This window comes from Eschscholzia californica, unplaced genomic scaffold (assembly GCF_041429995.1).
Source record: "Eschscholzia californica isolate CP2 unplaced genomic scaffold, dmEscCali1.0.p SCAF_1, whole genome shotgun sequence".
Lineage (NCBI taxonomy): Eukaryota > Viridiplantae > Streptophyta > Magnoliopsida > Ranunculales > Papaveraceae > Eschscholzia > Eschscholzia californica.
The window spans coordinates 20,124,221-20,136,947 of NW_028238198.1; the positions used below are offsets into that span (position 1 = coordinate 20,124,221).

The 12,727-nt window shown below is 34.8% G+C and overlaps 1 protein-coding gene and 4 non-coding genes across 5 annotated transcripts; 4 read left to right on the top strand and 1 right to left on the bottom strand.

Moving 5' to 3' along the window:
• Nucleotides 1–2,046: 2,046 nt before the first annotated feature.
• Nucleotides 2,047–6,717, bottom strand: LOC147564970 (protein S-acyltransferase 8-like). The gene is made up of 5 exons (XM_086651375.1): nucleotides 6,204–6,717; nucleotides 4,346–4,525; nucleotides 3,866–4,171; nucleotides 3,514–3,747; nucleotides 2,047–2,989 (listed from the first exon to the last, which is right to left on the bottom strand). The coding sequence occupies exons 1-5, from the start codon at nucleotides 6,240–6,242 to the stop codon at nucleotides 2,477–2,479; spliced, it is 1,272 nt and encodes a 423-aa protein (XP_086507501.1). The 5' UTR covers nucleotides 6,243–6,717; the 3' UTR covers nucleotides 2,047–2,476.
• A 2,871-nt stretch (nucleotides 6,718–9,588) lies between these two features.
• Nucleotides 9,589–9,710, top strand: LOC147564971 (small nucleolar RNA SNORD14). The gene has a single exon (XR_015231592.1). It is a non-coding gene; the product is annotated as a small nucleolar RNA SNORD14 (small nucleolar RNA).
• Nucleotides 9,711–9,786: 76 nt separating this feature from the next.
• On the top strand, nucleotides 9,787–9,894 carry LOC147564972 (small nucleolar RNA Z103). Its single transcript, XR_015231598.1, has one exon. It is a non-coding gene; the product is annotated as a small nucleolar RNA Z103 (small nucleolar RNA).
• A 121-nt stretch (nucleotides 9,895–10,015) lies between these two features.
• On the top strand, nucleotides 10,016–10,138 carry LOC147564973 (small nucleolar RNA SNORD14). Its single transcript, XR_015231637.1, has one exon. It is a non-coding gene; the product is annotated as a small nucleolar RNA SNORD14 (small nucleolar RNA).
• Nucleotides 10,139–10,230: 92 nt separating this feature from the next.
• On the top strand, nucleotides 10,231–10,310 carry LOC147564974 (small nucleolar RNA SNORD36). The gene has a single exon (XR_015231514.1). It is a non-coding gene; the product is annotated as a small nucleolar RNA SNORD36 (small nucleolar RNA).
• The last annotated feature ends 2,417 nt before the right edge of the window (nucleotides 10,311–12,727 follow it).

The following is a 12,727-nucleotide window of genomic DNA, read 5'->3' on the forward strand; positions in this document are numbered from 1 at the left end:
ATGTCATTTTGATTAACGTGTTATTTTTATTTCGTTTGGAGACTATACTTTCAAATTCAAAGATCTTCAGATTCGATCCACAAGCCATGCAAAGGTAAGAATGATGATTAGGGTTTTGATTTGATATTTAATGGGTGAAAAATAGTTTTTTCTTGATTTCTGAAATTAGGGTTTATAGCTTCAGATAATCGTAAGAGGCGTAAGAGCTTTATTGTATCTAAGTTCCGACAAATTTGGTGGTGGTCGGCGTTAATGGTGGATGTCGCCAGAATTTTGGTTGAGGAAGAAGAAGTCGAAAGGTTGAAATGTTTGGAGGAAACAAAATGTTTCAAATTGTTTTGTTCCCGCCCAAAACTTTGTACCCCGGATGACTTTCTTATTTCCCCAAACCACCCACCCAAGAAAAATTTATTGACCTTACATTAAAAGTTTTTTCTCTCTCTGTAACTTCTTTCTGTTTAGAAGGTCTTGCACAGTGGGGAGGGGGTATCGTTAAATTCCCCTTAATGAATAAAGCTTTAGGATTTTAGATTATTAATAGATAGGTTTTTTAATGTTTTGATGTCCTAAGACTCTTTTTCTCTCTCTAATATTCACTTCTATAGGATTCCTACTACTTTTGCATCACACGGTTTTGTCTCGAATTTAGATATACTAGGTTTCCGACGCGTCCTACGAACGCGATAGATCCCTCTTGGCTAACGCCGGAGATGACATTCAAATCAAAATTCCTAAAAATAGTACTCTGGACAAAGAACAATTTGTAATAAATATGATGTCGATTTGGGGAAAAAAAATAAAGAAGATAAGGTAGAATAAATAGGAAAGTATCCGTAGTAGTTATTGTAGGGCTATCCTAAGTGATTTTGGTCGATATACATTAATATCCTTCTATTTTGATTTAATTTACATGAAGTGGATTTTATACCAGTCGTCGGATGTGATCCCTGTCAAAATCCCAAAGAAAATAGACAGTCAGACTTATCCGTTATGTAACTCTTAGAAAGTAAGTGCAAAAAAATTATGTGTTTTTCAGGATAAGGTTTTACGTAGTAATAGGTATTTATAATTCTCATTCTTGTTTAGGTTTTTTTGTCTTTTTTAACACTTAGAAAGTAAGTGAAAAAAAATAAGGTCCAAGTTAGAGCTTACTTTTTTGTATTTACTTTAGCACTACTCACAAGTGATATTCACTTATTAAGTGAAAAAATAAACGGCCTAAAATTACAAACTCGCACTTATTAAGTGAAAGTCACTTTAAGTGCAAAAATCAAACACCCTCTTAGTCACTTAACCTAGTGTTTGTGTTTGCTAGAGCAACTCCCATCCCCGGGCCCGGGCTCCCAATTATGGGAGCCCCTATGTTTTTCAACTTCAATGTCGGGTCCCCAAATGGTATCAAAGTTTAAGATTATTATAGGGGCTGACATGGATTAAAAAAAAAAAAGAGAACGGTTCGAATAGCATCTACTAATATCAACGGAAGCATTGGGAAAATACTTCTAAGATAAGATCTAACTGATCTACTATTAAAAAAGAAGATAGCCTTCCAGGTCTAATGTATGAAGAAGTCTCCCAATTCAGTGGAATGAAAGAAAAGATTAGAAAAGCTTCACCTCTTGATCTAGTTTTTATAAGACCAAATCTACTTGCCCACAGATAAGGATCATGAACCACACTCACAAAGATTTTGACAGGACTGGTTCTGTTTATCTTGGAAAACTTAGCTCAAAATTGTCTTAGAACAAAAATGAAATTGGGAGATTTTTAGCCTCTAATTGTACATTATAATGATACGATTGTCCCGGAAAACATCTGAAACCTAGGCTATATGTGAGAGCTTATGCTTAATAAGTGTTAACGCCTTTTTAGGTGAAGTTGTAAAGTTTACGTAATAAACAAACCACATATTTCGAATTTTACTCCTTTGACAAGGCATTATTAAGAAAAACTTAATTACAGAGTAAGATGAAAATTTTGGTATGCAAGGAAAGGAATACAGTCCATATCATCAAGGATCACATAATAAAAAGGCAACAACATATCTACAAAAGAGTAGAACAATAATTCAAGAAAAAGTAGAGTAAAATTACACAAACTCCAATAGTAATAATTTACACCAAAGAATCAAAGCCAGCACCCTAAAACAAGATCACAAACCCTAATTTTGGCACAACATTTCACAACACAATCTGGAACCAAAGAGGTAAATATCATGTCAGGAAAGAATTTCTATCCACTAACTTGGAAAAATTACAATTTTACTAATTTCATTGAGTACCCAAATAAGGGTACCGAGACCCGAATAAGGAGAGTACCAAAATGATAATTGATCAACTTCCACGACCATATAGTAATTTTCCAAGTGATTTTGATCTTTTCCCCGAATTTAAAACTCCCCACCAGTAAACGAACATTTAAGTATCGCTAAATTGGTGGTTAAGTGTGTAGGATGGAAAAATAAATGAAAACAACCTTACTGGCTATCGTTTCTGCTTTGGGCACCAGCCATAGCAGCATTCATGGCAGCAACATCTGGTGCAATCTCCCAGCTTCCACTTCGTCTACCCCGACTAGAATGACGAGTTTCGGATTGAACATTAGGGTTTTGCTGATCCAAACCCGCACCCAGACCCAAATCAGCAGTATCTGAAGAATCGCGGTGTGGACCGTTGCTACCTCTGCTACGTATATCGATATCATCGTTCATTTCTTCAATGTTTCGGCGTTGAGAAATTTTGAGTAGATCTCCTCCGAGTTCTAGATCATCTTCTATCTTGGCCCGCGGATTCCCACCAGTGTCCTCTACTTCAGGCTCTCGGGTACGAGTTGTTTGAGGTCTTTGTACCTCCTCTTGCACGAAAGATCGGAATTTGTTCTTCGATGGATTTACTTTGGAGCAGAATACTTCGAAAAAGTTATTAAAACACCCTCGGTTGTAGACGTTTATCCTGTTGTCAGCTCTGTACCGGAAGTTCTCATATGTAGTCTGAAAGAACAAACAACTTGTTCATTTCAATCGGCATTCTTATCAAATTTTTACAGATTCTTATTTTCCAACTGTAAAACCTAATTTAATAATCAGTGGCCAGGGTCATGAAGGCTTCTATGAGATCTTACAAACGTAACGGCATGCTCAATTATCATTTAACCTAGCTATGTGAGGCTCTTTAAGCATTGGTGTAGCTCCCATATGTATTCCATGCCCCTTATCCATATCTGGGTACTGACAATGGTACCCAACTTTTGTTGTTCACACATTACGTGTGGATCGGTGAATTTCTCATAGTTGGTGCTGCTGCACATGTGGCCATTTTTATGGTAAGAAACTCTGATCGAACTACAATTTGCATGTCGTAAGAATATAAATTGTCTGTCGAGAACCCAATGTAGCAAAAATAACCACAATCTAAAGAAAACAAAAACTATATAGAATAACTGTGCTTAGAAAGAAATATATGATATATAAAACCGAAATCAATCCATGGCGAAAATACCCGAGAAGAAACTGACCTGGTTTGTGCCTATTAGGTATAGATGAAAACCAGTGAGACCACCGACGAACCAAAGTGAAATGAAGCAATATCCCATTAGAACCACAGAAGTGGGAGATTCTTTCATAGCCTTCCAAACTGTTCCCTGATCTCGATCCATTAGAATCTTAATGTACAAAGCTGACATTGCAAACACGTAGATGCAAAGAATGGTTGAAGAAGATACAAACATGAAGAAGAAGCGATAGTTTCGCTGCACATAACCATATCTAGTTAGATAACAAAAAAATCCAATTATTTAATCATAATCTAAGCTTAAACTCCTAAGACACCCATTAACGGATAAGAAAATAAGAGAACCAAAAACATACCAGTCCAATGCATTGACCAACCCAAGGGCAATGATGATCGAATTTCTCTACACAATTATTGCAGATGGAACAATGGGAACATCGGGGAGGACGATAAAGCATGCATGTTTCACAATACTTAACTCTAACAATCATTCCATTAACATGAACTTCTTTCGTCCGAGGAAATTGAAGGCTTGGTGTTTGTCGTCCACCGGCATCAACTGATGCCGACGACTCATAATTGAACTCATCCTCTGGCGGATGAGAAGCTCGTGGAATAATACCCGGATCTCGGGCAGAGGTAAAAAGTAGAAGGCCCAACACCTAGCAAAATCATTGAAGTAATTAGAACTACAAGTCACTTAGAAGAGCTTACAGCAACAAAGGAATCAAAATTTTCCTAAATAACTAAGTATCGATATGTAGATGGAGATAAAGAGTTGACTTTTGGAAGAAGCGATAAGAATTGCATAAATAATATTGGTTAAGAGTACTAACATAGATAGTGAAGACAATTGCTACCACCAAAATTGCATATCCAGCATTTTGAAACTCATGGCGGAGATGCCTACCAACAAGTGCACAAAATAGAATGACGGGGACAAGGATAAGCAATATAGTCACACTAAGTGATTTTGCATCTGGTCCAAACACTAATCTCCCGCCAAAAAAGAATTTCTGCTCAAACATGAAAAGGAATTCAATAGCAAGTAATGTAAGAATGAGACGTATACAGATAAAACAAGTAACTTCAGAAGCTTTACAAGAAATATAAGGCTTTCATATATAAACTATCTTCACAAATACTAATTCAGACCAAGTATTATAGTTCAAAGATAAAAAAAAAATTACATAGTATGCGATTCTAATCAGAGTTAAGAAAGCGAAGGATACCAACTAATTAAAATGAATTACACATTATCACTACTCAAAGACGTGCCAACATTTCGGTTACATGGAAGTATCATATTTCATGGAAATAATGATTTTCTCTAAATCACTGCGAAGCTATTTAAGTACGAAAGTGTAGGTATAAAAGAAATGCTGAGTGCTGGCAGAATCACGGAATATGTAACCCAGCCAATCTTCAAAAAAGTCAACTTAGCACAAATCTCCCTAAAGCCACCAATGACAATGAGATACCATGCCTCGTAAATTTCAACACTCCACAACTTATGATATTCGGAAGACGGCAACAGTGCACCCAAAGGCTCTGATTGTTTTGGTGTAAACTGACAGATAGATATTCAAATGCAGACTAACGGAAAAAAGATAAAGACAACCTTTTCCGAATATATCTCTACACTAGGGAAAAATGCTGGCAAACTAGAACAAGGAGCTGGAAGAGAACTAAAATTATTCTCCCCTTTCTTGTTGTGTGAGTCTAACCCTCTCGGTGAGTTTCACATTAGAATTGGAGGAGTAATTGATATGCAAGCAAATCATTGTTAACAGTGGATATGACGAACATATACTGACCAAGCTTATTGAGTTGGTTCACATTGATGTCTCAAAGAAATAAACTACAACAATAATCCTTAGCGCTTCGAAGCTACTATATGTCGATCTTAATATATAAAGAACTCTAGAGTCTACACTATTTACAAAATAAAATGAAAGTAACAAGACGGATATTATATCCCAATATAAAGAACACAAGAAACTTCAAACATCTAATACCACTATATTATCACGACTTCGCGGTTGCTTCTCACCATTAACTCTCCCAAAATATCGATCCTAAGCTATATTCAACTCTTTTAAGAAGTTGAATGCCCAATGTAACGAAAAAAAAAACCAAGTCAACCGCAATTCAGATAAAAACAATATAGTGATATCATCCAGATAATCTTTAAATCTTCAACAGAAAAGCAAGTGAGCTAAAAAGCAAAAGTCCAAATGCCAAAACAGCCCAGCCTACAACATATAATTAACCAGATAATGCTTCTAGATCAATAAAAAAAAGTCACCATTTTCAAACAAAACTAACAGCAATTAGAAAAGGAACAGTTCAAAACAATAACAAACATACTCACCCTTTTGAAATAGACCCTAATAAAGAGCTCAATAAACCTAGCAGATAGTCAAAAAGAACAGTAAACGAACCTAAATGCAAATAATAAACCTAAAGAACAAGCTCAAACACTTGGACCAACCATTATAACTAAATAACAAACAAAATCAGTACCTACCCAAGTGTCAAAATCACCTAAAACCACCAAATCAAAGACAACCCAATCGAAATTTCAAGATAAGAAGAAAACCCCATTATTCCCCAACTCGATCCAAACATACCCAAAACTTAAGAACTTAAGAAATCACCAAAAAAAAAGAATTTAGGGGTAGAAAATCTTACATTACTTCCCTTCCAAACTTGATAAACACGCTTAGCCATGAGAAAAACAAAAAGAGATTTCTTTTCTCCCTCTCTCTTCTTCTGGTTCTCTTTAACTACGCAGGAAGAGAATCGAAGATTTGGAACTTGAAGTTATTCATAGTTTCCAGATCATGGGTATCGCTTAGAACAGTATAGAAGGAAGAGGGTTGGGGGGGTTTACGAGGGGTTCTCAAATCAACAATTAATTTTGATTGCTTGCTTGGTGGGTCGATTAGAGGGGGAAAAGGGCTAGTTTTTGCTGTGGCTTTTCGAGCTTCTTTAAATGCTAGAGAGAGAGAGAAGAGAGGGTTTGTTATTGTTTGTGTTATCTTTGGATCTAAAAAAGAAAAGACGGTTTGGATTAATAATGGAGGAATGTTTTTATTTAAGAAAACGTATTGGAAGCGGGTATATAGGCAAAATAGAAATTAAGTAAAAATATTGATGAATACACCCCCCATCTCTCCCACGTTCTACTTCTTCATTTATCATCATCTTTAAATGAATTCAATTTTGACCCTCACTATGTAACAAAAGAGTTATTTTGACCCTAATAATGAATTTTGTTTTGACCCTAAATATATAACCAACTAGTCATTTAAACCCTGATAAGAGTTTGGCTGTGTTTCTTTTGGTCCCTATCGACAAAAAAATATTATTTTTTTTCTAAAATTACCGTTTGTGGCATTATGTAAATAATAAATTTTCTAAGTTTATTTTCCATCGTCTTTATCTCTTTCCTGTACTTCACTCTGTACGTCGTACACTTCATTTTTCCTTCTCTCAACCTCACATCCGAGGGCGGAACTATTAAGAGGCTAAACTGGGGCAACGGTCCGGTGGCAATTTTGTAACTTTTTAACAAAAGAGGGCTAGTTTACTATTTTTCATTTATTGTCTAATTCTTCGGGTTTGGAGAGACAGAGAGTTACGGGACTTGATGAACTATTTGGGAACTGGAGAATAGGAAAGAGGAAGAAACTTAATCGTTGGAAAATCTTCATTTTTAATGCTTCAAATTTCAGAAATTAATCTTTGCTATTCATATGCAATTGAAAGTATTTTGGTTGAAAATACTTACCTATCAGAACAATATTTTGAAGGTTTTCATCAATTTTATTTTATTTTTAGGGGTTAGTCAAGCACATATAATCTTGAGTTGCTGATTTCAAGTTTAAATTAAAAAATTAGGGGTTTCAACTTCAAAATCAAATACTAGTAAGTTATCACTTCATTCTATGTATTTTTTTAAGGCTTCATTTCTTTATATAGTTTGCTGATTTTATGTTTAAATTTGAAGAGTTCTTAGGGATTTCAAATTCAAACTCAAGTTAGGTACTAAACTGACAAGCTGTTACTTACTAATTGTATATAAATTTGAATTTGGTATATGTGTTATACTTTTTTGTATAAAAAATTGATTTTAGGTATTCAGATTCATACATCAATTTGGTCAATTTACTTTTGCACGTGAAGTGTTTGATAATATTGTCCAATAGACATCTACCAAACATAGCTAATTTTGTTTATTTGATTGTTTATAGTTTTAACTATGTTTGTAATATCTAGATACATAATAATTATTATTAATGCCTATTTTGGGTTTGCAAGTAGTTGATGCATCTTTAGTAGAAGCTAAATACATAATAACTTTTTGATGCAAAATCTACTAACTTCAACTCAGAGGTCAGTCCTTTCGGGATTAAAATTTTGGTTCCGCCCTCGATCACATCGTCTCTTTCATTGAGGTAGCCCGCAAAATATCTAAGGCCGACAACTTTCAAACCAATGAACTATTTTTATTCTTCTCCCGCCACTACCGCCACCGCGACAAGATTTTTTTTTTCTCTATATTCACTCTATCTAGCGAACTTTCCACCGAAAATTGTGTAGAAAAATCAAGCCAAAGAGGTTTGGTTCTACCAAACCTTCCTCATATAGTAAAACAAAATATGACAAATGATTATAGTCTTGGACAAGACAAAAAAGTAGTGTCTTGGACACGAAAACGGAGTGTTTGAACGAAGACTAGAACGGCCAGTTGGTCACATAGTATGGATCAAAACCAATTTTACCTTAGCTACACTTTTAGTCAACTGGTAGCTCTGCCTCTATTGTTATTTGATCGTTCGCATAAAAAAAAATTAGTCAAAGACATTTAGGGAGAAAAAAAGAAAAGATTGGTGACATCTCAAATATGAAAAGAATTAAATGGAATGAGGTATTGTTGTAGATGGGATCATTTTTGAAAGAGGGAAAAGAATAAAAAGAGATGTTCAGAGCTATAAAAAGGATAGAAGGGAGTCATGAAAGTAAACCTAATTGCAGCCTTAGCTTGGAATGGCTTGCATCATGGGATGAGTAATGTTTGTTCCCAGTGAGAAAAGCCTCACCTAGTGAGTAGTGATGATCTTTCTTCTTTTCCCTCTTTAAAGAGCAAAATCACATGTCTTCACACGTGATTTGATGTACGGTTGAGATCTAATCTATACGCGTCAAGTGACTTTTTTTGGTTACATAGGAGAAATTAACCGGAAAAAGAGTTCTCTCCTCTCTTGTGAAATCCTCTTCCCCTCTCTCGATTTCTCTCACTCTATCCTCTTTCGTGTCTATTCCTCAACCAAATCATCTATTTTTTTCCGCAGTCGGATAATCTCTCTTTAATATGATGACCTGTCTCTTTAATGAGACGACCTCACTCTTCATCTTCATATCTATCTATGTCCCTATATGTGGCACTGTCCATCCATCACACTTCGTCTCACCCTTCTTTCTTATCACTCACATCTTGTTCGTGTTCCTCAACCCACACAGATTCGTTTTTACGCACGGTTAAATAAGTCTCTTTCGAGACAAATTTTAGCGATACCGTACAAGAGAAAGAGGCGTCTTTACCATAAGTCTGGATGCTTTTAGATATTCCCCTCCTCTTTTTATGTGGTGTCATTGACAGACACATGGACCAAGTGAAAGAAGAATCAGTGAGGTGTTTGTAAAAAACTGACAGTGCCTATATAATTTCCTATGGTATTAATCGGATGCGGGTCTATAGACAAACTCGGATCATAGAAGGAAAGTAGTCAGGGCATCAAATATACGAAATAGAAGTGCCTTTAAACTAATCGTCAGAAAGAAACCCTAGAATTTTTTGTAAAACCCTAACCACTGCTTATATAATCTCCATCCATTACCTCTTCTTTCATATCTATTTTTCTGTCTAGGGTTTCTTTAGGGTTCGTAATGTTTAGAAAACAGCTTTTCTACACATTCGTAATCATCAGATTTGCTACTGTTTTATTTAATTCTGGTTCTTCCTGTTCTGTTTATTGATTTCTAGGGTTGGTTTTATGGAGAATTTGAAAGATATCAATGATGATAAACAAAAGGCTTGTTTCTCAAGACATTCGCAGTGGCCGACTAAGAGCTTTCGCCTTCGCCAGGCTTGAGAGTTAATGCTGCTTTATCCTTCCTTGGATGTCTGAGATATCTCTCTCTATATATCTATCTTTTTTGTTTGTTTCTTTTCAATTTTATGAATCTAGGGTTTATAAGAATATAGATGATGGAAGTGATGATTCTTTCCCCAAATGATCGACTAAGATTATAATATGCGTTTTGTTTAATTCTCTTTCTTATAGGGGAGAATTACCAAGCCAGTACTCTGATCCATCTCTTTCTCTACTAAATCCTATACTCAAAACCCCTAATTTGTCTATCTGAATTCATTCAATAGATATAAACCTTTTTTTTCGTAGATATAAAATCTAGGGTTTTTATTGTTGGAATTGGGGGGTTTATGATGATATCTTGAAGGCTTGTTTCTCAAGACATTCGCAGTGGCCGACTAAGAACTTTCGCCTTCGCCAGGCTTGAGAGTTAATGCTGCTTTTTTCCTTCCTTGGATGTCTGAAACTCTCTCTCTATCCTTTTTATCTTTTAGTAGTTATTTTCATAATTAAATTAGGGGTTTGAATTGAATCTGAGGAATTGAATTGATAGATAATATGAGCAAATGATGAATGAAATATTTTACTTCTGAAAATTCATGAAGTTTCAAATATTCGAGCTTTTTAAAACTGATGCTCTTTTTCATTTACTATATTTATCATATTTTTTGAATTCAGATTTGATTTCTGAATGGGGTGCTTCCATTCAGATTTGATAGCCAAATTTGGAGGGTGATCTGAATTGGTTAGAATCCTGAATGGGCTGAGTGGAAAAAGATTTGTAATCTCATTCAGATGTTATAGCAAAATTTGAAGGAATCCCGTTTCTTTTCATCTTTTTAAAAACTATTCTTGGCTGATATATAAATATGTTTACATTTATGTGGACTTTCATTATGGTTTTGTTTTGCAGATTGAACAAGATGGATTCTACAAATTTGATTAATTGTTTAGTATATATGATTCTTGTGAAAGAAGAAATTATGAAATGAATGGAATTTTTTTTATTTTTGAACGATTGATGAAATTGTATGTGATTTGAACGTTTGGTGTGAATGATAATTAATTAGTAATCATATAATGTAATCTTTTATTTGATTTTTATATGTTTATTAAATTATCTGATGTTCAAATGTCATTTTTGTTAATGATGGAAATTGTGAAAGAAAACAGAATGAATACTTTTGACGTGTTAAGAAAATAAGGTTTATTGATACGTTAAAACAGGGTTATAAAATTCATTTTCGCAACAAATGACAATCTTTTGTTGTTTGACTAGACCCACCAAAGCGTGAAAAACAATTCATGGAGAAAAAAACAGTGGGAAAATAAGCTTCAAAATTTTACCACAAAGTATGTGGTAAAAGTTCTCTCAACAACAAAACAAAAAAAAAGTATGTGGTAAAAGTGATTTATCACCCTCCCCTAATTGTTGGCACTACTGCGTGCTGTTTTTTTTTTAACGTCTGAATCTGAATTAGCTGAATCTGAATTAGATGGATCGGAATTGGCTGAATTATTTTTAATTTTGATGTTTGTTTTCTAAATTTGAACAATAAAATCTGAATTAAATTTATGGCATTTATACCCCTAACATTAGTACTTTTCCCTTTCTCTTTTTTTTCTTGTCCCGCCAAAATAAAAGAAAGGAAACCCTAATCCAAAAACTACTGTCTCTCTCTCGTTCTCTTCTTTTTTCCTCTCTCTTCTTTCTCTCCCTTTCTCTCTTTAATGATCAACCGCAACTTCAACAATGTCTTAAAGGGTTTTAGATCTCTGATCTTTTTTCACAGAAACTTCAAGATTTAACCCTATTTGTCTCTCTGTAAATCTCCTTTGATATTATTGGGGGTTTTATAAGGGAAGTCATGAAGACAATGAGAATGGTAGATATAGATTGATTTTATGGTGGGGATTGTACAGGCAAGTAGTATAGATGTGATGTTTATGATAGTTTAATCTACTGCTCTAACTACCTTCTTTCTATTTCTAAAACAAGAATTTTGTGGTGGTGTTGTGGTGGTAGTCTGGATCTTGGTATTTTTTTTTTTTTTGTTGAAAGTGGATCTTGGTATTTGGTGGTGGTGGTCTGGTTTGTGGTGGTGTTATGGTGGTGGGGTTGTCTGGTTTGTGGTTTTTGGTGTAGTGGTGGTTGTGGTGGTCTGGTGGTGGTTTTTGGTGTAGTGGTGGCGTGGTCGATGGTCGGCGGTCGGTGGTTGCGCGGCGGTGGTCGGTGGAGGTACTGTTGGCAGATAGTGAAATATTTAATTATAGATTAAGGACTTGATTAAAATCACAGGGGTAAAAACGTCTTTTGACAAATTTCAGATGTTGGACTAATGTTTCAGACTTGTTTTGAAGTCTGAAATATGTAGCATATTTTTCAGCCAATTCAGACCATGGCGAAAATCAGATAAATTTTCAGATTTTCTTTAATTTAAAAACAAACATCTGAAATCTGAATTGGGTTGCATCGGACCCAATTCATATTTCAGATCTGAAAAAACTAAAAAACAAACAGCACCTTAATCTCTCATCGCTAAATTGCAGTTCTCCCACCTAACTTTCTATCTTGATGAAACTATCTCTCTTACCTCTGGGAATCTCGGTCTCTGTCTCCTAATCTTTCAAGAAAAAAAACCATCACAACACTGATTGAAAAACCAGTTCACTATCACCAAGAAGTCATGTAGACTTCAATCAATTACGGATCCAATAGGTAGATTGGTAGATCAGAACGAAAGGAAATTGATTTCAAAAATGTTAGTCTAGATTTGAAGGTGGTGGGGAGGTAACAAATTTTGTTTGGTTTTTTTTTTTTTTTGATGAAAGTGGTAACAAATTTTGTTACTCAACCATTTATTTCTTTCACACCAGAAATTGATCTATCAAACTAATAATTAACCAATCAAATGATGCCTTGGGTATGTTTTTATGGAACAAAGATGAAATTGAAACAAACAAATCAACAGTAACGATGCAAATCCACATATTTGGATTTGAAGGTGAAGAAAGACAACCTCATTCTTAGTGATCTATCAGCAGCGATTCAAATCC